Below are 25,804 nucleotides of genomic sequence, written 5' to 3'. Positions count from 1 at the left end.
TTGGCATTCTATACAGCAGAAGCAACGATCCTAGGCTGGTTGGTTTCATCGACTCAGATTGGGCAGGTTGTGTTGATGACAGAAAGTCAACTTCAGGGTATGTTTTCAGCTTCGGTACAGGTGCAGTCACATGGACCAACAAGAAGCAACAAGCAATAGCTCTTTCCTTGACTGAAGCAGAGTATCGGGGAACTGTTAAGGCAGCATGTGAGGCAATTTGGCTACGTAGGATGCTTGCAAACATGCAAATGTCTCAACCAGGACCTACTCCCTTGTTTTGTGATAATCAAGGGGTTCTAAAAGTAGCCAAAAATCCAGTCTTCCATGAGCAGACAAAGCATGTGGAGCTTCATTGTCATTTCATCCGCCAGCATGTTGAAGATGGATCAGTGATACTACAGTACATTCCTACAGAAGATCAAACTGCAGATATCCTCACCAAGTCCTTGAGCCCGGCAAAGCTTCTCAATTTTAGAGGGCAGCTTGGTGAGATAGATAGCATGACCATTAAGGGAGGGTATTAGAATATTTAATTATATTTTGGTCACCTATATTTAGTTCCTTGTTTAATGGTCATTTAGCTTTTTAGTTAATTAGCTTTTAAGCTTTATTTAGCCTTTAGCTTTTTCTTTTTAGTTAATTAGCTTTTGAGCTTTATTTAACATTTAGCTTTTTCTTTTTAGTTAATTAGCTTTTAAGCTTAATTTAGCTTTCACGCTTAATTTAGCATTTAGCTCTTTAATCTTTTACTTTAACGTTATGTTCTAGTTCTATCGTCTTGTAACCTCTATATATACGTGTGTATATCATTCAATGTAATCATCCGATTATTGAATCATTCATTCAATTTATTTTTCAAGATTCAGTCATAGTCACATGGTGTATGTGGAGTTTGTTGGGTAGGGAAGCAGCATTGCACTCCTTTATCAAATGGAGACACTTAGAGAGCATCCAAGCTCTTGCAACTAGTTCATTCAAATGTATGTGGACCAATGAATATTGCATTGGTCACTTGTGCCACGTAAATCATGCGAATGTATGTGGACCAATGAATACTGCATTGATCATTGGCGCCATGTAAATCTTTCTATAGATGATTCTAGTAAGAAAATGTGGGTGCTTTTTCTAAAAGCAAAATTAGATGTGTTTAGAATTTTAAAGCATGTTGAAAAGGAGTAAAGATGTCAGATTCTAACTCTTAGGTCAGATAATGGGGGGAATTTTGTTCAAATGAATTCGCCAAATTTTGTGCTAAACACAGCATTAAGCGTCAGCTTACTACACCCTATACCCCTTAATAGAACGGTGTTGTTGAGCAGAGGAACCGTACAATCACGAAGATGGCCCGATCTACGTTGGAGCATAGCAATGTTCCTAAGAAGTTTTGAGCTGAGACAGTGTACCTTTTGAACCGGTCTCCATCACAAGTCGTCAAGAAGATGACCCCCAAGGAAGCATGGTCTCAAAGGAAACCAAAAATCAACAACCTGAAGGTTTTTGGTTTGACAACATATGTTTGGTGTTGATTTTCGTGATCAGATTAACAATAATGAGCAGGAAATAATAATGCAGTCACAAGAATCAAAGCACACAAATAGGAAGGGCACACAACACAAGTTTACCCTAGGAAAACCTCCCTCTTGGAGGTGAAAAACCCAGCAACAAGATCCAAGTTTATATTAGACAATATCAGCATACAACTTTGCTTACTGCACTTGAAGCAACATATAAATAGGAACAGCAGACTGAAGATTCCAAACTAGGGCACAAGGAATAGCTTGATAGACTTATCTGCACTATCGAGATTTGCTGTTTGCTGTCATGCAGATCATTCACAAAGCATAGGAGTGAATTTGCTGACTGTGGATATGATTCGCTGCCACTGAGACAATTCGCTGTTCCTAGGAATGAATCGCTGACACAGGAAGATAGTTCGCTGTTCCTAGGACTGAATCGCTGACACAAGAGGATAGTTCGCTGCCTTTTTTAAGGCTGACTCACATAAGGCTAGCAATGAATAATATATATGTCCATTGTGTAGAATGAATCTTGTTTATATACAAGATTCATGTTTAAGTCTTCTAAGTTGGCCTTAACCAATTCTCTTTATTTTACATATTCTACTTTGCACTTTGGCGCCCAATTTGGGGCCTACATAACTTGCAATATGTGCCACGTTACCTTTTGGACCCAACACTATTGCTTGTCCACACGTTACATTTGGGCCCAGCCCTATAGGCATCAATTGCTTAATCTACACATTACATGGGAATAGGACCCAGCCCTATAGACATCAATTGCTTAATCTACACGTTACATGGGAATAGGAAACAGCTGAGTCTCCACGTTACATCTAGAAGAAGGGCCCAGCTGAGTCTTCACGTTACATTAAGAAGAAGGGCCCAGCCCTATAAGGATTCAAATCCTTATTTATTTTCCTCACTAAGTTACAATAAACTAACATGGATTTCTGATGCCAAAAAGACCAAACTGGATTCCAAGAGCAAAAAATTGTTGTTTACAGGCTACAATGACAATGATAAAGGCCTATCAACTGATTGATGTGGACACTGACCATCTCACATTCAATAGAGATGTTGTGTTTGATGAAGAAGGTGGGCCCTTTCAGCTCTCTTCTCCCATCATGAGCCTTGAAGATCAACCTCTAAAGGTTAAGGATTTGGGTGTTAAGCTTCCATTGGCTTCACCTAAAGGGAGGATTCTGATGCAACTGCAATTGTGGAATCTCTTAGGCATGATCCTATACCTGCACATTTCCCTAAGGATAACCTGGATCAGCATCCAGATGACTTCATTCCAGGCAACACAAGTCATGGTGATCATCTTGATTTGGAAGAAGATGGTTCTACTCTCCGACCTAAGTGGCGGGAGAAGCTTATCAGTGATGTTCAAGATAGTGAACTTGTCGAGGGTAGATCAATTAGAGGCAAGAGCAAAAATAATACTGTGAACTTTCTCTTATAGCAAACTTTTGAAATATTTATGAGCCTTAAGATTATTCAAAGGTAAGAGATAAACCTAACTGGGAGAAGGCTACAAAACTTGAACATCATAGTCTTTTGAAAACAACACTTGGGTTTTGTCAAATCTTCCACCAGGGAAGAAACCCATTGGCTACAAATGGGTCTACAAAGTGAAATACGAAGATGATGGAACTTTGGATATTTACAAAGCTCAATTGGTGACTAAAGGGTTCTCATAGAGAGAGGGCATTGACTATCAGGAGACCTTTGCCATTTTAAATCCTTGGAAGGAATCTCACAAATACAATTGTTGATGGCGGGTCTGGCATGAACACACTTCCAAAGAACACTTGAAGAAGTCTTGGTAAACCGAGCGTTTCGACCCCAACTTTTCAAATAGTGGGTGCAAATTGACAAGTTATTAAGGTACTTTGAGTTTTGATGGGACAAGAGGTAATTACTAGAACCCAAGCATTTTTGTTGAATTGTTTAAGGAAAAAAAAATTCTTACAGTGCATCATTGGGTCAAGACCAACTAATGCCAATCATAGCTGGAAAAAAAAAATCTCAATTGAGAACAAGGGTCGGCAATACATAATTGATTTGAAGAAACAAATAGTCAATCAGAAAGCAGCTTCCTCGGATTCGTCAGATTTAGATTCTATAGAAGGATGGAGAATCAAGGTCCGATGGAACCAAATGATGAGGGAATTCTAGAGTTACGATCATGTTTGAAGGATTGAACAAATTCTCTCCATGGCATATTTCATTAGCAAATGGAGGATCATGAAGTATATCCATTGGCTTGTCAATTTCTCGAATCTACAAATATAATGAAAGCATCTAAAACTACAATGGTACATCTAAGAGTACAAAGAGTAAAATATTAATGTGGAGCATACAAATATCGATCAAGTCAAATCAACTTCGCAAAAAAATTATAGAAAAAGAAAAAGAAAATTAGAAAATAAAGAAACAGTGTTAAGGAAGAGGCAAAAATATTATTCAACAAATGAAGGGGACAATAATATTGAATGGTACATTATGTCGTATGGCCAAGCTTAGTACTACAGCAGCAATCATTTTCAATCAATGTGCATCATACGGCTAGCATCTTGCTCCACATTGTACAACTTTCAATTCATACAGCCAAAACAATTACTCCCTCAACATATTGTATGGCCAAACCATTTGTCTCCTTTAGAATACATCATACAACAAGCCACTTTTTACATCATACAGCCAACTTCTCTTCTTGTCATGTGGCAAGTCTCTTTTGCAGTATAGCAATGTAATGATTGGCATTCTCTTGATATCATACGAAAGTTAAAGCAACAATTTTTCACATCGTACAACCTTGTGTTTATAAATTTGTCGTGCAGCTAGTGAGATTGGTTGGTCATAGCATATGACATCAAGTGTTTCCCTTCACCATATGGCACACCATAGGGCACTTTTATTCCTCCATCATACAATGGCTATAATTATTATTCACACAATATAGCCTTCTTGCCCTTGGTAGCATTTTATTCACAACATATGGCCTCTACTCCCTACCATAGGGCTAGCGAGTCTCAACCCTCAAAATGTACAACTGTATACAACTTGGTGGCAAATTTTATTCATCATACAGCAAAGATTCCCTCCACAACACATTGTACGACAAGGGATCACCGCATGACCTAATCTTTTTCGTCACATACAACAACATTGTAATTTCCTCACCATTAAGCGAAGGGCAACTACTAGCATACATCAATAAAAGATCAACACACGACAAGCAAGGGAGATTGCCAAGCACCAATTGCAAATCGCATAATATCCCCTACAAACAGTATGACACTTGAGATGAGTTTTTCAATGGCAACATTATTTCACTATATGGCATCACCCTCCTCACAGAATTAGGCATTAGGCATTTTGTTTCACCATACAACCAACATTTCTTCTCACAGTATAACGGCGGCATTCCTTTATTTTGCGGCCTAATTACATCGACAATATTCAGCAAAGCATACAATAGTGGGCATCCCTTTTCAGCGTACAACATCTACATCCTCATAGCATACATCATAATTTCCTCATTGTTTTCAAAAGACAAATTGTTTACATCGCACAACTTGGTGGCATCATCAAGCAACTACAATCCTTCATTACACAGACATTCACACACATTAACACAACGTTCATAGGTGGTCAATCACACCATACATCATATTGGGGGAGAGCATACAACAAGCGATTCAATTCCTGGTTGACATCATATGTTGGCTAAACACTCCAAAATCTCTATTTTCTAGCTTTGTCAACATTTCTTTTACCTCTTCAAAAATCACAAAAATGAGGTGCACCGTGAAGATATGGGTGGCTAAAGATGTGCCCCTCAACTCTGCTAGGGGCATTGCTCCTTCACTTCCAAGCTTGTTTATAGATCCTTGTCTACAATATTGTCATCAATTTGGAAAGTCTTCCCTAATTGTGTAAATAATAATTGTTTATCCAGGGGGTGATATAGTCAGTGTATGATGTCTATTAGTATGTTTCAATAATATTAGTTATCCGGCTACGTATTAATTGTTCGTATTAAATGTTTGTCGCCTTCAAGTATTATAAGAGTTGATTGGTTGACAATTGTGGTCCTCTTGGCAATCGTTAAGTCTTTTAAATAGATCGTGTATCATCAAGGAAAGCAAGATGATCTGGTCGAATCAACTCTGATCCTTGGCTAACAATCTCTGGTCTTCTTTTGTAATCATTCTATGTGCAAATAAAGATATATTTTACTCCTATATCTAGTATACATTGTCATCTCAATTATTAATTCATGTATTTATTTTAATTTTTATTGGATAGAGCAATAAACATTTCCATCTAGTTCACAAGCAGCCATAAGAGAGCCTAAGGGGAAACATAAAATGACCACTAGTAATGTTGCAAACACAATGGCAAAATGTGTAGAATAGAGATGAGGCAAATGATGCCATTTGCAGATTCTTCTTTGCCAATGGTATTCTATTCCATGTGGCTTTCTCTCCTTACTATAAGGGGTTTGTAGCAAAAAAAATCAAAGCAAGACCATCATACATGCCATCAAGGGAGACAAATTTGAGGGCACCAACCTTGGACAAGAACTATTCCAAGATTAATACACTAATTAGTTAATGAAAACCACCTAGGTCACTAGTGGATGCACCATTATTATGGATGAGTGGATAGATAATAGGCTTCATCCACTAATCAGCATTATGGTGACATGTATAAAGGACCCTTGCTTCCTTAGGACTATTGATTATTTATGTTGATTTTCAATTCCAAATCCTTATAGACTTCATTGTGGGGATTGGTCGTACAATGTGATGCATGGAGTGACAAATGTTGCATACATGTGCAAAGTTGTAGAGAAATCAAATGAGGCAGCCTACAAGGATATTTAGTGGACTCCTTGTTGTGTACATGCCATGAATAATGCACTCAAGGGCATAGGCAAAATTAGATGGATCAAAAATTTGGTTAGTGATGCTAGAGATGTGAAATTATTTATTTGCAACAACCATACTTCACTTGCACTCTTTAGGAACTTCTCTAAAGAGTTTGAGCTATGCATGATAGTTCATTCTCTTGGAGAGGACGCATGGATCGCAAGAGGTATTACAACTAATGCTCATGACAGCAAAGTGGAATTGGTGGCCCAAATCTAAGTCAGAGTAGGGAAGGGTGAAGAAGGTGGTGAAGGGTGCTACTTTTTGAGTTAATGCAAAAGACAATGTTGCCATTATTACTCCACTTTTTAGGGTCATTAGATATTATAGGGACACAAATGCTTCTAACCTTGGAGAGGAGTATGAGTGCATTGGTAGCATGCTTGGCCAGATATAAGCCATCATAGAAGAGAAAGAACCCAGAACCCACATTAACGTTCTACAACAAACACATTCAAGCAATCATTAATCACCAATTGGAGAAGTTCAACACTCCCTTGCACACAATTGCCCATACATTGAACCTAAATGGTACATGCAAAGCTAGACAGAATTTCTCCCTTCCACATGCTAAGGTGAAGGTAGGGTTCATGGACATTCAAAAGATGCATAATTCTACATATGCCAACATCATATATTGGGTGGACAAAATTTATTACTCTCAGGGGATATTCAAAAGAGGCAAGATGGATAGCAAGACTTGCACACAAGGATCCAATTCTATAATAGAATATGCATGAGCCTAATGGTTGTCATTGATGTCAACATATTGTTCTAAGATTGGTTTCTTATGTTTGAATGGTGCTCCGAAAGATGTGTTACAGTTAATATTCAGTGCACTTGATTGAGTTGATAGTGATCCGGATTTCTCTTCTTATTTGATATAGTATTGATTGATTATATTCATGAGTATCTTGGTTCCATTCTTATTTTTGCTTAGTTGGGTAATGCTATTTTGGGTCCAGTTCGATCCAAAACTCGAGGATATGTAACCACATTTGTGTAGCGGATGTGTCATGATTTGGGTCTGATATTTGTGATGGATGTAACGTGTTGATCTACCCGATGATGTGCATTGTGGTATGGTCTACTTCTCATTCCTTCCCACCACTGAAATGTTTAGTGCTGACCTATTTTTGGATCTCTGTTTGACTGACTTAGAAGATTATGTTCTTTGGAGACAATATAAGTAAGAGGTTGACTTCGAATGAAAGATATGATGATAGAAGAAGAAATTTTGATATATGGAAGATGTGCGAGACTGAAAAGGATTGTTGTTGATGTGTGAAATGTGTTGTTGCTGAGCAACACCAAAAGCAGTTCTGGCTTTGCAAATTATGTGGTGGATTCTCTTTTTTCTTCTTTCCTCGACAGTGAGCCCTCCGGCAATGAGCCACCTTTTGTAAAAATCACCTTAATCGATGTTATATATTGAAAACTAACATTCTCCGTGATTTTTCCGTTCTTGGATTTTCCATGTCATATCTGGTGTTCATTGTGTGCTCTATTTTTGTGTGTGCTTTCATGTTATATCTGCATTAAATAATTTTGTGTGTGCTTTCATGTTACATCTGCATAAAATGCCTCCTTAAGATCAAATTTTAAATCACTAACCGTCCCAATATTTGGTCATAATCTTGGAAAATATCAATTGTATATATATATATATATATATATATATATATATATATATATATGTTGCTTATGTTACGATTGCAGGATTCAAATCCAGGATCACATTATTTAAAGAAATATTTACTTGGTAAGATGTAACCCTATCCCTAATTTGTTGCAATTGTGATTCTAGCACAAATTCTAGGGCAAAATTAGGAAGGGGACATTACAAATGGTATTAGAGCATGATCCTACCATCTTGCAAGGTAAAGATGAATCAAGGAATCATTCTAGTTAATGAGAATGAATCTAACAATATGTGTATTTGTGTGTATGCTCCGTGTTTGGATATATCCAGTGTATGCTTTGAGTTTTCATGTGTATGATTTGTGTTTAGTTTAGACTTGATGTATTTCCAGCATGTCTAGCATGTTAGCACAAGTTGGCATAACTAAGATAATGAAAGAAACATCACTTGGTGTAGAACATCCAATTCCTAAATTATCTTAGAGTGTACAAAAGAAGCCAATTACATTACAAGAAAGATTACAAATTCCCAAAGGTTGATTTGGGGGATCCTCATATTGGTAGATGACTCAGTTTGAGAAAATAAAAATGGACATTGCTTGAAGACAAGCAATCTTGGGCGGGGTGGACTGTAATGTCCCCTCTTTAAATAGAAGTAGGGGTTAAGGCCAAGCAGTAGTATTTACACTCATGTTATATCTGCTTTGGGGCAAAGTGGAAAAATAGCCGAAGCAGACGCCATTTTTGAGGAAATGAAGAGGACTGGGTTGCAGCCGAAAGTGAAAACCTATAATGCTTTGCTAAAAGGATATTTAAAAGTGGGCACTTTGGATGAAGCAAAGGCAATTTTAGTAGAAATGGAAAAGAATGGAGTAAAGGTGGATGAGACAACTTACAATCAAAGTTGCATGGACACGGATACGGTATCCGATATGGATATGGTATCGGATACGGATACGGCTATTTTTTAAGACCCCTAATATGGATACGGCTGGACATGTCATTCATAAAAAACACATACACATATATTTAACACAATTTTCTAAGTTATTAGAGGAGATTTTCATTACTTCAAAAGCAATATAGACACATAGTTGCTACATAAATAATGATAAGTAGATTTTGTTGTTTGTAACTAGGGTTATGTATGGGTTCGGATTGCCTTAAGGCAACATCCGAACCCCTTTAGGTCCGGGCCCTATCTTAGGGTAAAGTGACCCTAATATATGCCTAGCCCAATATCCACGCTATGCTAAATACACACCACCTAATATATTGGCACCAAAACTCAAAGGAGGTCGACTTGCAATCAAGGATTAAAGATGTGTATAAATAAGAGACATTTTGCAGGTCAATACACACTCATCCATTCTGCAAGCAAATGCGAAAACAGCTCTGCTAATAAGGTGCGAATTCATAAGGAAGAAAGCGAATTCATCCAGACTTGTGCGAATTTGTTCAAGAGGACATAGGTGGTGTTGTACAAACTTGGAGAACTTAGAAAGAGCAGATCTGCTATACAAAAAGATCAGATCTGACAGAGAAGCTAAGTATTGTATTTGTGCATTTAAGAGGAGAATAAATAATCTGACCTGTGGGTCTTTCATGCTGGTTTTTTCCTCCTTGGAGGTTTTCCCAGGGTATGTGTGTTTGTCTACTAATTACTTATTTTCTGATTTTACTGAATGTTAACTTATTTGTGACAAATCTAATTACAATCTAGGGCATAAATAAAAGATATGAGTCTGATTAACAAACCTAGGGTATAAAATTACATGGTATCAGAGCTAAGGTTTCACTAACATCTGATTTTTAGCAAATCAATTGTTGCATATAGCTGCTATTTGTTTTCAGATTAAAATGTCAGGTTTGAAGGCTGAAGATAGACTTGAGGGAGCCATTGATTTTGCTGCTTGGAAAGTCCGTATTCTATTGATCCTTGAAGAGAATGATATGCTGAAATTTGTAGAAGAAGAAAGTCTGTCTCCTCCAAAAGATGCTGAAGAGCTGAAACAGTTCAAGAAAGATTCCCTCAAGGCTAGAAGAATCATAATTGAGTCTGTCAAGAATCATCTTGTCGCTGTCATATCAAAGTTCGTATCTGCCAGGGAAATGATCAAACACTTGGAAGGGATGTATGAGGTCAACAACCTCAACAGGGCTCTTGCTCTAAGACAACAGCTTCTTCATATGAAAATGAAAGAAGACGACTCAATCATAGCCTACTTCATGAAGATTAATAAACTAAAGGACAAGCTAAGCACTCTTGATTGCCAAATCTCGGATAAAGATCTTGTTATGATTGCATTAAATGGTCTACCTGATGAATGGGAACCATTCATTCGTAGCATTGGTGGAAGAGCCAATCGTCCCAACTTTGAACGTCTTCAATCTGATTGCATCGAAGAGGAATCTCGAACTGAGGTAAGAGGAAAACTCAAGAACTCTCACAAAGATAATCATGTTCTCTTGGCTAAATCTAGGAAAAGTGGACATTGGAAGAAAGAAAAGAGAAGCAAAGATTTTAGATCCTCATCCTATGATCCAAGGAAAAAGTCAAGAGATTCCTCTCACATTCACTGCTTCAGATGTGATAAGTATGGTCACTATGCCAGAGATTGTCAGAATGACCCAAAGGAAAGGGAAGCCAACTTAAATGAAGTTGCCGAACAAAGTGAAGATTATCTTCTTATCTCTGCTCTATCTAGCAATGTTCCTACGGACAGCAATACGTGGATACTTGATAGTGTTGAAATGTGGCGACTGATCAGTAAAGTATTGTACACTCAGCATGTATCCTCACCGGGGTCTAGGGCCAGGCTGGGCCCCGAGCAGGGGTTCGGGGGCGGCAGCCCTCGAGAAATTTTTTTTTTTTTTTTTGCCATTTTTCGTTGATGAAAACCGACATTGTAATAAAACCCTAAAAAGGCCGACTTTGTTTGTTGCCCTAAAAACGCATGTTATAAGCAGCTGGGATGCTTAAGGCATTGTAAGGTTGATGTACTGTTTTTGCTAGATAATAAGAAAGATTGGACGGCTATGTATGGTGGACGTAACCCATTATGGGTGAACCACGTTAAATCTCTGTGTCCTGTTTTATTTCTTTATCTTTTGTATTTAAATCTGCATATAATTGTTAGTTCATATTTGCTTCGGATCTGCTTGAAACCCTAACAGATAGTGGTGCATCCAGACACATCTCAGGATTTCGTGAGCATCTCTCAGATCTGATTGAAAAAGACACCAACCTTCATGTAGTAATCGGTGATGATGCTCGATACTCGGTAAAAGGTTCTGGCACTACCTCCTTAAATCTAGATTCTGGTATTTCCTTACAACTCTGTGATATTCTCTTTGTACCTAGTATTAAACGAAATCTGATTTCCATTTCTGCCTTAGAAGATAAGGGGTTACAAATAGCATTTTCTGAAGGGAAAGTACTCGCTTGGCCTAAGAAATCTAATTTCAAATCTGCTCGTATTATTGGAAATAGATGTGATAGTTTATATAAGCTTGCAGCTAACCCAATCCAAGCTCTCATTCATGAGACCCCTGAATCATGCGAACTATGGCATAGAAGATTGGGTCACTTACACTTCCAAGCTCTTCCCACTCTCGGTAAAATGGTTAAAGGTATGCCTAAACTCAGTTTATCTCATGATGATGCTTGTAAAGGTTGTGCAATGGGTAAAAATATAAAGAATCCCTTTCATAAAAGCAATAGTAGGGCTAAAGAAAGGTTAAAACTTATTCATTCAGATTTATGTGGTCCTATGTCTATAGCATCCCCTAGCGGTTTCCTATATTATGTTATCTTCATAGATGATTTTTCTAGAAAAACATGGATCTATTTTCTTAAATCTAAAGAGTTTGAAGAAGTCCTAAACAGATTTAAAGAATTCAAATCCTTAGTTGAAAATACTACAGGAAATCGAATTAAATGTTTGAGATCTGACAATGGAGGTGAATACACCTCAGGTAGTTTCTATGACTTTTGTGTTAAAGCAAGAATTAAGAGGGCGTTCTGCGTTCCCTACAATCCTCAGCAAAATGGAGTTGCTAAAGAAAGAACAGAACCATTGTTGAAGCTGCAAGGGCCATGATCCATGATCAAGACCTACAACCTTTTCTATGGGCGGAAGCATCCAAAACTGCAGTTTACATTCAGAATAGATGTCCTCATCGTACCCTAAAGGATGTGACTCCTGAAGAAGCCTTTACAGGAATCAAACCTGACATCAGTCACTTGAGGATTCTCGGGAGTCCGGTGTATGTTCATGTACCTAAAGAAAAACGAACCAAGTTGGATCCATCTGGAAAGAAAGGCATCTTAGTGGGTTACAGCGAATCTTCCAAAGCCTTCAGGATCTACATTTCGGGTCAAAGGTATGTTGAGGTAAGCAGAGATGTAACTTTTGAAGAAGATATTGCTTTCAAAAGATCTAAAGGTTCATTAACCATCAATAATGATATGATGATTGAAAATCAAGATTCAATAGTTAATGCTAACCCTAAGACACAGGAGGAGTCAGTTGACCTTTCAGATCAAGAAGTTCAGAATGACCCATCAGAACCTATGCACTCTACCGATATACCTCAGGATATTGTGGTCCCCAAGAAGAGACCACTTTGGGTTAGAAACACAATTCAAGATGTTGAAGGGTTTGCTGCTCCCAGAGGAACCTTTAGAGATTACAAGAGATTCCAAAATCACGCCAACTACATCTCTGTGATGTGCCATATCATTGAGTTTGAACCTCACAATGTCGAAGAAGCTATGTCTCATCATGCTTGGAAACTAGCCATGGATGAAGAGTATGGGTTTATCATCAAAAATGATGTCTGGGACATTGTACCCAGACCCAAAGGTAAGTCTGTTGTTTCCTCTAAATGGTTATTTAAAATTAAACATAATGCTGATGGTAGTATTGAAAAATATAAAGCTAGGTTTGTAGCTTGTGGATTTTCTCAAAAGGAAGGAATAGATTATGAAGAAACCTTTGCCCCTGTTGCTAGATATACTTCTATTAGATCTGTAATAGCTATTGTTGCAGCCAAAGGTTGGGAGCTGCACCAAATGGACTTTAAGACAGCATTCCTCAATGGAGTTATTGAAGAGGAAGTCTATATTGAGCAACCAAAAGGTTATGTAATCCATAAAAGAGATTCTCATGTTTGCAGGTTGAAGAAAGCCTTATATGGGCTCAAACAGGCTCCTCGTGCTTGGTATGAAAGAATTGATAAATACTTAATAAGCTTAGGATTTTGCAAGAATGATGTTGATGCTAACATTTACTTGAAAGTTTATAATGGTGAGATGCTTATTTTAGTTCTATATGTGGATGATTTATCTCTCACTGGTGAAAGTAAATTAATCATAAGATGTAAGATGGAATTAGCCTCAGAATTTGAAATGAAGGACTTCGGTTTAATGCATTACTTCCTAGGGTTAGAAGTATGGCAAAGATCCAATGAAATTTTTTTAAGTCAAGGAAAATATACTATTGATATTTTGAAAAGATTTAGGATGATAGATTGTAAACCTATGCATACTCCTATGGAGTCTAACTTAAAGAAGTTAAGTGTTTCTGCAACTAACTCTGGTTTTGCAGATACATCTAAGTACAGGCAATTGATTGGATCCCTGATGTACCTAGTCAATACTAGGCCAGATATCTGTTATGCTATGAATGCTCTCAGTCAGTTCATGAGCTTACCTAAACTTGTTCACCTGGTTGCTGCCAAGCACATTCTAAGATACCTGCGTGGCACGATTGGCTATGGGCTGAAGTATTCACTGAATACCCCAATCCTCTTGGAAGGCTACTCAGATTCAGATTGGGCAGGAAGTGTCAAGGACAGGAAAAGTACTTCAGGTATCTACTTCAACTTGGGCTCTGCAGTGATCTCTTGGGCATGTAGAAAGCAATCTTCGGTAGCATTAAGCACTGCAGAAGCTGAGTACATTGCTGCATCTGTTGCATCCAGAGAAGCAGTATGGCTTCGTAAGCTCCTTGTTGGACTATTTGGTCAAGCTAGTGGTCCTACCACCATTCCTTGCGATAATCAAAGTTGTATAAAGATGTCGGTAAATCCTATATTTCATGATCGGTCCAAACATGTGGAAACACACTATCATTTCATTCGGGATATGGTGCAAAGAGGCGCCATTCATCTAAAGTCTATCAACACAGATGAACAGATTGCTGACATCCTCACCAAACCTTTATCCAAAGTGAAGTTCGAATACTTCAGAGACAGACTTGGTGTTGTGGAAAACGGAACCCTGATTGAGAGGGAGCTTCAATCTCAGTGACTCTATCTGTAGCACTTTGAATCATTCTTTGCTTGTGTGCAAGAATGAATTATATCCATTCTATGCTTGTGTGCTAGATGGATAATTGTAATAATGTAAAGACCCACTGGTGTATTACACTTTCTATGCTTGTGTGCTAGAACCATCCTATGCTTGTATGCTAGGTGGAAGATGTAATTCTATGCTTGTGTGCTAGATCCATTCTATGCTTGTGTGCTAGATGGAACTTAAAGGTTCAGATTATGTATTCTCCTCTTCCCTAGTTAAGAGGGAGTATTGTTTGTAACTAGGGTTATGTATGGGTTCAGATTGCCTTAAGGCAACATCCGAACCCCTTTAGGTCCGGGCCCTATCCTAGGGTAAAGTGGCCCTAATACATGCCCAGCCCAATATCCACGCTATGCTAAATACACGCCACCTAATATATTGGCGCCAAAACTCAAAGGAGGCGGACTTGCAATCAAGGATTAAAGATGTATATAAATAAGAGACATTTTGCAAGTCAATACACACTCATCCATTCTGCAAGCAAATGCGAAAACAGCTCTGCTAATAAGGTGCGAATTCATAAGGAAGAAAGCGAATTCATCCAGACTTGTGCGAATTTGTTCAAGAGGACATAGGTGGTGTTGTACAAACTTGGAGAACTTAGAAAGAGCAAATCTGCTATACAAAAAGATCAGATCTGACAGAGAAGCTAAGTATTGTATTTGTGCATTTAAGAGCAGAATATATAATCTGACCTGTGGGTCTTTCATGCTGGGTTTTTCCTCCTTGGAGGTTTTCCCAAGGTATGTGTGTTTGTCTACTGATTACTTATTTTCTGATTTTACTGAATGTTAGCTTATTTGTGACAAATCTAATTACAATCTAGGGCATAAATAAAAGATATAAGTCTGATTAACAAACCTAGGGTATAAAATTACAAATTTAACATTTTACAATATGCAAAAATAGAAGAGTTGCATTGGGAGATAACCCAAAAAATGGGTCACTAAAATAGAAAAACATTTCATTTGTCTTTCTCATTTGGTGTACGTTTTGTTAATACCCTTTTTTTTTTAAATGCGTTAATGAAGTTTTTTTAAATTAAATTTAGGAAGATTTACGTCAATTTTGTTTAAAAATCAAATAACATTAATATTTAGCATGGTTGGAAATTAAGTATTTTTGGGCATGTGTGGGTACAATATTCGACGTGTATCTGGGCTGTATCGGATACGTATCCGTTTCAGAAACGGGAACGGATACGGGTAAACGCGTTCCTAGGGAGGGACAAAGGAGTTTCCAGCAACTCTGCTTACAGTCTTCTGATGGGGGCATACGCCAGCACCGGGCGCCTTGAGAGTGCCCGAGCGGTGATGGAGGAAATGGAGTCTCTTCAGATTAAACCCAATGCTTTCATTTATGCGAAACTCTTGACTATTTTTCGTGATTGTGGCGAATGCCAGAAAGCTTTCCCGCTACTCAAGGATATGAAGAATGCAGGAATTTCTCCTGATAGGCATGTCTATAATGTGATCATTGACACCTTTGGCAAGCACAACCACCTGGAACATGCAGTGAAGGCATTCGAGAGAATGATGGCAGAGGGCTTTGAGCCAAACGACGTCACATGGAATACCCTCATAGACTGTCACTGCAGGGCTGGCCAACATGAGCATGCAATGGACATATTTCAGCTGATGCAGGAACATGGGTGTTCTCCCTGTGCAGAAACTTACAATATCACGCTTAAATCATTGGGGCAGCAGGGACAATGGGACCAGATCAAAATCACTCTCGCTAAAATGCGAAGTGAGGGTTTGCTGCCTAATATTATTACTTACACTGTACACAACACTAGTGGATATATATGGCCAAGCTGGAAAGTTTCAGGATGCTGTAGAGATCTTGGAAGCTATGAAAATAGCAGGCCTGAAGCCTTCAGCGAGTGTATATTGTGCTTTAGCCAATGCCTATGCTCAACAGGTATGTTATGAAATTCATTCAGATTGTTCTGGAACTGCTAGGTCCAGTAGCTATGCAACTTTACTTACCCGGAGTGAATTTATTTACCATTTCTCAATTGCCTCAAAACTACAAGAAAACATTCTTTGACTACTGTTATAATCCATGCAATCATCTGCCAATAGAAGAGAACCATCAACTAAATCAATACTCAGAAAACCATGTTATGGAACTCCTAATTCCAGGAGGTTTGCGACTTTACTTTCCAGGGCCAAATATATTTTCTATTTCTGAGTAGCCCCAAAACTTTAAAAAACATTCTTTGACTGCTGCCATAAAACATGTAATTCGACTTTACTTTCCAGAGCCAAATATATATATAATATTTTATTTCTTGGTGGCCCCAAAACTACAAGAAAACATTCTTTGATCACTGTCATAAGGCATGCAGTCATCTGTCGATAGAAGAGAAGAACCAACTAAATTAACACCCTGAGCAATTTATGTTATGGAATTTATTTAGATTGTTCTGGAACTGCTGGTTCCACAGGCTATGCAACTTTACTTTCCAGGGCTGACTTTATTTTCCATTTCTCATTGGCCCTGAAACTTCAAGAAAACGTTATTTGATTGCTGCTGTAAGCATGTACTCATCTGCCAATGGAAGAGAAGAAGCAACCAGAACAATGTAAAGACCTGAACTGAATGCCTGCAAAAGAAAACCAAACAGATCTAGAAATATTCCAGCAACAGCTGCTTCTTTTCGTACTTCTTATGCTGCTCTATATTTGGTTTCGCATGAAGACAATGATGTAGTTGTTTTCTTTTTGCTACTCGATGTAATTGGACATCCAAGCTGAAAAATATAACCACTAGTAAATTTTCTATCATCTATATCACCTCACCAATCTAAATCTGTATATCCGACCAGTGAAATTGGGGACATATAGCTATAGTGGATGTCAAAGTCTAGAGTTCCTCGAATGTATCACAAAATCCTCTTAGTAGCCAACCAATGACTTTCTTTAGGTGCTTGCATAAATTTAGATACTATATTGAATGATTCAAATACACCAAGCTTCCAACAAGCTATCTATATAAAGTGGCATCTACACTTTTAGAAGTACATTCTTTAGTAAACTTGAATCTTGATTGAAAGTGAGTAGTGGCCAACTTAAATTCAAGCATGTTTATTTTTTCTAAAATATTCAAAGGATACTTTGATTGTGAGTTAAATAATCCACCATGAAGTCTACATGATTGTAGTCAAAAAAAATAATTGAGTTCTCTTAAATCACTCATATTAAATGCCTCCTTAAGATCAGATTTTAAATCACTGATCATCCCAATATTTGGCCCAGCAATAAGTAAATCATCTACATAGATTGCAACAACATTAATCTCATATTTAGCTCTCTTCACATATATATACCAAGATTATTTATTGTATCAATTTACCTTCGATAAGCCCTCATGTATCACCTTTATTGCATCATCAATGAGACTAGCCTTCTTCACATGATCAAGAAAGAATTAGTTCCTAGTTGATGCCTGCAATACCTTCTGTGTAGGAATATGTAGCAACTACAGAGCTAGTAAAAGAATGGAAGAAAAAGTTTAAGTTGTCAACTGATTCACCCCCCTCTCAGTTGCCTGGATATTTAACACAAGGTAAGTCTAGCACCCCAATGGGATGTACAACCAAAGAAGCCAATGCAAGTTGATGAAGATGTAGCACAAACAAAGTTGGTTGGTGTTGCTTTGGAGGATCTTGAGCTTGAGGAGATTGGCAATATGAGAGATGAAGATTTTACTACAAAATTCAAGGACGAACGATGATTTGAGGCATTAAGCCATTGGCCAATTGTATTTTTTAATGTAATCATCCTTTTCAATATAATATAAATATATAGACATTCGGCATTTTCATTGTTCATTCAATCCAATATCAAATATGTTTGACTACTTCAAAGTTTCATATATTATTCCTTGCCTATTTTTTTTTTTTTAAAGAATTAAGTACTATATGTATTTGTGCTGCTATTCCCAAATCTAGGCCCTTGTTACCTCCATACCTGAAACCCACCCCCTCCCACCATTTTGAGACTATGTGGAACAATGGTATAACGTATTTTTTTATCTATACATACCATAATTTTGACACTGTGGAACAATGGTATAACATTTTTTTTTATCTATACATACCATAATTGACATGAAACAACAAAATTCGTTTTTTTGTTTGTTTTTATAACTAATACATTGCTATTCAATTCATGAGTCTTAGCCAAGTTTTCCCCATTCTAAAACCTAGGTGATTGAATTCCATTAATACTTTTATGATACCATGTAAATAGAATGCTACCACAGGTTACCCAACCAATGGACAACTTCCAAATCATGCTAGAAATAGATGCCTTATGTGAAAAAAGTATATGTATCAATCAATTCATTTCCAACTCTAAACTGAAACAAAAACTAATTTAACAAGGGAAATCAAATAGCCAATGTATTAACCCCCATTAAAAGAAATTACAAATTGTAGGAATGCCCTCAAAATGCCATAAATCAATAAAACTCCCTACTAGAAGCAAAAATCAGACTTGCTAGATCAATGGACAATGATCTAGTGACAAAGCAGAGCAATTGCTTTGATGATGACTCAGATCCACAGTGTGCATGCTCCTTGTGTTAAAGCCATGGCATTAATATGGTCAACACTCAGATGAAAATGGATAAGTCCCCGACAAATGACAGTATTGAAACCCTGCCATCTGAGACAAAAAGTAGTTTATACGTTATGGCTTGTTTCCCATACAGTACAAAGACAACATAAAAGTGTCAAATTTAACATGAGAATCGCCCGAATTGTCTTTCAAACTTTGAAGAAGTTACCACAGTTGCGTATCCTACAGCTAAATCCTTTATGAGCAGTTATAACAAACAGCTCAAAAAATTCAAGGTATCAATTACATTATATGTCAATGCCATGCTACCAACATTTATTTTAACCTAGACACTTATATCAAGAATACCTTAAAAGTGGGATGTTGATGTAGACTGACAATCTTAGTTAAAAAAAAAAAAATTAAAATTCTGAGAATATCAATTTGAACTCACAACCCAAGGTCACAGGTCATGGTTTACTGGAAAGGAGGAACAAATGTCATAATGATGACCTATGTTCAAGCCCAAATGAGCATGATCCCAATGTTGTAACACAGATGCTATAGTGGGGTATGCCTAGATGAGGCTGGTTACAGGTCCCGCCAAATTATGGTGGGAATAAAATCCGTACGACTTTGTTTTTGTTGGAATCCTTTTCTAAACACTCTTGCATTGCAAATCAACAGCTATCTTTGGGCATCAACCATATAACAGGAAAGAAACCCGGATGCATGATCCAAGCACCCGTGGACCCCAACCAATTCAACCCGGAAAGAATTTCAGGAAAATGGAAACCTCTCAAACAGTCAACAACCAACAAAACAAAATCGAGCATATAATCCCAACAGTTTATAAAACCTGATTTGCCTGAACTGCAATGATTCATCAACATTCAGTAATGATATAAAATGAAACACCTCGGTTTCATTTTAACAAAATATTCTTTACATTTCTGGGCATAATCTCCAAAAGCTATGTTAAAATAGGTCAAAATCTAGCAAGGCTGGTTGAAACATCTACACAAAATTGGGCAGAAATTAACCCCCTCAAACAAGATGTTCAAAGCTACTGTTTTTACCATTGTCTAGTTGATGGAAATGTGAATGGCAGGATTGAACCAAATCAAGATAATTTGACATAATCCCAAAGATTTCTAAGGGCTGATGACTTGGCTTCTCTATGACTCATTTAATTTCATTAATGGAATAAAATGTGTCACCGGATGAACTATTGCTCAATAAACTTTTTTGTAGGATCAAAGGAATTGGAGAGTAATGGCCAGAAGAAACTCATAAAACCATGGCCTGGTTCCCAGCAATAAAGGGTCGGATAACTCCAGGGGCATGTAATAAGCTGTGGTGTAAGAGTTATAAGTTTAACCCACATTTACAAATCTTCATAATGCGATACAAGTTTCCTCTACATCACGTTATCTACGGTTTATGCCCTCGCTTAAATTATCCAAAGCAACATTTTTTTAAAGACTTATGTCTAGAATCGTAGCCCCAAACCAGCACAAACAACATTGAAGAGAACAAGGGAAAGGGCACATTTTCCAAATAGGTTTACATCAAATAAAATGAAGGATTCATAACTGGAACTTGTCTTTCACTTACTGTAAAATTTCTATCTGGGCTCTAACTAGAAAGGCAACGCATAATCTATAATCAGATTTGCACTAATCCAAGTAACTCAAAAAAGAACCATGATGCTTGAAGAGACTCACAGGCTGAACACGCATTTGGTAACGTCCCGTCCTTTATCCAAACACTTCTCGGGATTGGAATCAGCTTTCTTGCAATCTAAAAATGCTTTATTCTGTGCCCTGCAGCTGGCAGCAATGTGCTTTGAGGCCGCCATTAAAAGCGAAGATGTTGGAATGGGTTCTTCAGTGGCATTCTTGATTTCAGTTGCCATTGAAAATTATTTGATTCGATAACCCAAATCGCTCTTACAAAAAATCTACTGTTAAATTTGAAGACCTGCTGGTAAAATCCGTTCCTATTCCTTTAAGGATTTTGCTCTCCTTGTCTCGCTATGAGAACCGCGGATCACACCTAACATCATCAGAGGTGCACGATATTTTCCGTCGTTTTTCTTTGCCCCAAAACTGTCCTCGTGCCCAGATATGCCAACGACTTCTTAACTCACACTTTAATTCGACTAATTTGTCGAGAGAGAAACGTTGCATCTAGGGAGCAGGGTGAACATGGCATCGGCACCTTACCCACCCTCTTTGGTGTCACCTTGGTTTCCGCACCCCCTCACCCTCCTCTTTTTATTTGGTCTGTTTGGCTAATATTTTCTAATAAATCACAACGCAGGCATGGCTATATAAGGAAAAAGCTCAAATAAATCACCAGTCATCATAAAGGAGGCATGGCTATATAAGGAAAAAACTCAAATAAATCATAACATGAAAATAGAAAAATACTTTGTTAGTTTAGAGATAGAGGAAGAAGGTGATAAAGACAAGTCTAGTAATTACAAATTATGAAGGGGTTCGATGAATGTTAAGAATGAAAGTCTAAATCCTACTAAAGATGAAGAGCTTATATAAGAGTGAGGTAGGGATTGACATAAATCACAAATTTAGATAATAATCAAACATATAATAAAACCTAAGAGTCAAATCACTGGTGGATAGGATGGATGAAAGTAAGGTCACTCTATAAGCTACAAATCTTGGAAACTAATAAATATATGAAATGAAAGAGGAAATAAAACCCTAATCAAATCTTGGAGAAGGTAAAGAAGAAAAAATAAATATAAAATCCTAACATAGAATAAATAAATCTTAAGGTCAAACCTATGTGATGACAAATGACATATTAGGTTCAATGACATATTAGGTTCACCACTTTATGTAAGAAAATAGAATTTTTTACATTGAATAATCTAAACTAATTAAATATATGCAATCTATAATCACAACTAATCTAGATTTATTAGTTGGGTTGATAATTGTAATAGATATTAAAAAATAAATGAGAAAGTTTAAAGGGGATATTCATCTCTAAATGCACCAACTATTTGTGAATGAATGTTTAGTACACAAGTAGAGCAAATAATGCACCAATTATTAGCATTAAAAAATAAAAAAATACATTCTTTTATTTTTAAGTTCATTAAGATAAAAACAAGTTTTTAAATCTATTGTCACAATTAATCTAGATTTATTAATTAGATTGATAATGGTAACAAATTAAAAAAATAATATTAAATGAGAGTTTAATAAGAATACTTACCTCTAAATGAATCAACTATTGGAGAAAAATGTTTATATTTAAAAATAAAAATACATTCTTTCATTTTTCAGTTCATTTGAGGCAAACACTTTTAAAGCACTAAGATAAAAACAAGCTTTTTAAAATATAATATTTATATTTATTTTATTGTAAAAACATTTGACTCGCAATCTTTTTATTTAAGATATTTGAAATTTAACTTTTTAAATCTTAGAAAGAGATACACATATAAAATGAAAGAGGAAATAAAACCCTAATCATATCTTGGAGAGAAGGTAAAGAAAAAATAAATAAATATAGAACCTTAATATAAGATAAATAAATCTTAAGACTAAAGCATATGCGATGACATATATATTTATTTATATACACAAAAGTATACATTATATCATCATATAATTATTCATCTTCTTTTTTCTTTTCTTTTTTTCTTTTTTTACAAAAGAATAGTTACATAAACATTAGGTATTACTCTTAGGTCAATATACATTTACTATAAGTAAAAATAATTATTATTTTTGTAGAAAGAAAAATTCTTAGATTAAATAAGAGATAAGAATTATTTATTGAAAAATAAAATATGAAAATAAAGTAAAACTCTCGGAGGTCATTCATTAAGGTGCATTAGGTCCCCTGCTTAATGAATTTCCCATAAGGTTGTTGTCTTGGAAGTAATTTCAGGCATCAACAGTTCTTTTTTTGGCATGTCAAGTGGGACTAGAAATTTCCTCTATATAAAGCGAGTGTATGAGTCATAGGCATGTTACTAGAAGTCAAACTACATTGAATCTGAGTCTATTGGTACCACCTCTGGTAGCAGTCCAACCTAGAGTCTTGAGAGGAGGTGCACAAATCCCAGTCCAAATCCCTATGCAAATGGTCATTCCTCCTCAAAATTTTGTCACAAGGAATAGTGGGAGTCCTCTTATTTCATATGTTCCCCCAAACCAATGGGATCTCATTCCATCCTCAAAACTCAAAGCCTTGCCGAAATTCACTGGAGAAGATTCCAAGACTCTCGTGGAACACTTACAGGATGCAGCTGATGTGTGTATCATGCACAACATCACCCAATAGAATGTGGTGTTAAGGCTACCAGCGGCTTCCTTTAAAGGAAACCCAGGATTGGTACTGATCCCTGCAATCTAATTCAATTGTTGATTGGGATCAACTGGGAGATCATTTTTTTATGCAATTCATGGAAAAAGGTTATAGAACTTCCTTGTTGCAATAGTTGATAACCATAAAGCTAGCTCCTCAAGAGGTTGTTATTGACTTCAATACCAGGTTCCATAGAACTTGGCAAAGAATTCTTGTCACTACTCGTTCTCCTGTGGATATGGCTTTTGTCTTTTATCTCAAGGCATTCAATTATGATATTTCCATCATGATACAATCCCTCGACGGGAACACACTCCCAGATGCAAATGAATTGGCAGTCCCGATGCGGAGAAATTCCCTCTGAGACCTCCCATCTTAGTCTTCTTCGAATTATCAAGGCAAGTCTCAGAGCAAGCACCTCCAAACACATCATCTTAGCTACAGTCCATGTATATATATCCTAGTGCCCAACAAAGCCACGTTGTTGCATCATCTTCTTTAGCAGCTAAGGTGAATGACAAGAAGAACTTATTGCGGACCTTTTCAAATAAAATAATTAATATAAAGTGGCAACAAGCAGTTCCCGTAAGGCCCCCATTCCAAAATTATCAAGTCAGGAAGCCTTCATATCAACATAATCAGTACCAAGGAGGTGCTAAAGCTACTCAGTCGCAACCAAATATCTAGATTGTTCCAGTCCCAACCCCTTTACAAGCTATAACGCCAAGTCAAAGTAAGGAGCTAGTCATAGGACAAAATAACTTGGTGGGCGATACTAATTCTTGGTTCTTTCCCTAGAATGAAGCTCATATGCCAAGGAAATTGCTCGTAGGGAAATTTGCAGCAAAAGGTGGCAAAGCAATGAAGGCAAGTAATTAATCCTAAAGTTGGGGTATATGCATCCCCAAGGATGGACAATGTTGTGCTCATTGCACAGATGCAAGGTATGTCTTTAAAGAAAGAGTGTGAAATCGCCCCAAACCATGCGCTTTTCTCTTGGATGGAAGGCAAAGAAGCAATATTTGCTAATGATGTTACCGCCTCCACCTCAAAGACTCCTCTGGTGTAGTCTGACTATAACCTTTGCTCAAAACACATATTCATAGGTGAGTCGATCTTGCAATAGCCTAAGACAAGTTCGAACAAGGCTCAAGAACACCCTACCACAGTTCCTCCTTATCAAAAGCCTAAGTAATTCACATCCTACAAACCCAAGGAGTTAAATGTGTATATCCCTATGACCCTTAATGTTGCAGAGAGAAGCTGAAAAAGGCTCTTATGAGCATGTCCTTATGGGATATTCTCGTAATTCCAAAACAGAGATCTTTGTTGCGAGAAGCGCTTGGCGAAATGAAGAAGAATCCAACTAAACTTGCAATCGAGTTAGTATCTATTTAAAAGACAAAGCATCTGATTCTGGGGATTAGGCACATTCAGCTACAATACTCACAAATCAAGGAGAAGCACCCATAGATGAAAATGTGGATAAATCCAAGCCAACTCCTTTCTTTTTAACTCTAATTGTTGGGGATAAACTACTCCATAATTCAATGATCGATTCTGGGGCTAGCACCACAGTGATGCCAAAACAAAGCGCAGAAGTTCTAAAACTACAATATGAACCTTTATATAGAGGTGTTATGTAGCTAGATGGAAATAAATTCCAAGTTATAGGCAAATTTAGGAAACTTTTATTGACCTAGTATGCCTGCCCTAGCTTTACGGTTCCCCAGGAAGTCGTAATAATTGATATTCCTCCCATTTTTGGTCTTTGCTTGTCAAGGGATTTCACAGCCAAGATTGGCAGATACCTTTCTCTAGACTGGTCACATCTCATACTGAGAACCAAGCATGGAGCTAAATTGAAGATTGTGTCTAAGCCATTGCATTCCAAGCACATAGTTGATAAAGCCTTGATGAAATTTGAGGTGACCCATACTTCCATTACTAAGGATGAGATGCGATGTGTAGAATTGTTGGAAGATGAAGAAGTAATTGGTGATCAAACACCTGAGCAAGAAGTTATCTTAAATAATTTTATCGACTCAGATCCTTTTGGTAATTATCATGCCATTGGCATTGGAACATATGTGATCTTCGACAAAGATCAAGTTATCCCTAAAGTTTCCAAAGATCCGTCGAATGATAAGAAAAAAGAAGAGGACTTGGATTCTAAGCACTAGACCTTGCATTTTTATCGAGCGAGATGTAAATTAGGATCCAGAGCTATCATTTTCCTAACCTCCCCACCTAAAGAGAAAACCCTGAGATCTTTCTATTTTCAGTTTCCCTGCTCTAATAACGAAGTGAAGTATGAAGGATTAGTGCACGGGTTGAGCCTTTCCAAACGTATGGGTGTCAAACAGTTGAGAGTCCTTGGAGATTTTGAGCTTGTGGTTAAGCAAGTCTGAGGTCAAT

The 25,804-nt window shown here is 37.1% G+C and overlaps 1 protein-coding gene across 1 annotated transcript in view; it reads right to left on the bottom strand.

Annotated features, from left to right (window-relative positions):
- The window catches only part of LOC131076287 (NADH dehydrogenase [ubiquinone] 1 alpha subcomplex subunit 8-A), a 77,263-nt gene extending 55,978 nt beyond the window's left edge, over positions 1 to 21,285 (bottom strand). The window contains exon 1 of the mRNA XM_058013403.2: positions 20,764 to 21,285. Within this exon, the coding sequence (XP_057869386.1) occupies positions 20,764 to 20,954 (191 nt within the window). The 5' untranslated portion in view covers positions 20,955 to 21,285. The remainder of the gene's footprint in view (positions 1 to 20,763) is intronic.
- Positions 21,286 to 25,804: the final 4,519 nt, after the last annotated feature.

This window comes from Cryptomeria japonica, chromosome 4 (genome assembly GCF_030272615.1).
Source record: "Cryptomeria japonica chromosome 4, Sugi_1.0, whole genome shotgun sequence".
Taxonomy (NCBI): domain Eukaryota; kingdom Viridiplantae; phylum Streptophyta; class Pinopsida; order Cupressales; family Cupressaceae; genus Cryptomeria; species Cryptomeria japonica.
Note: the sequence above shows the minus strand (reverse complement) of the source record. Positions and strands in the feature narration are given on the sequence as shown.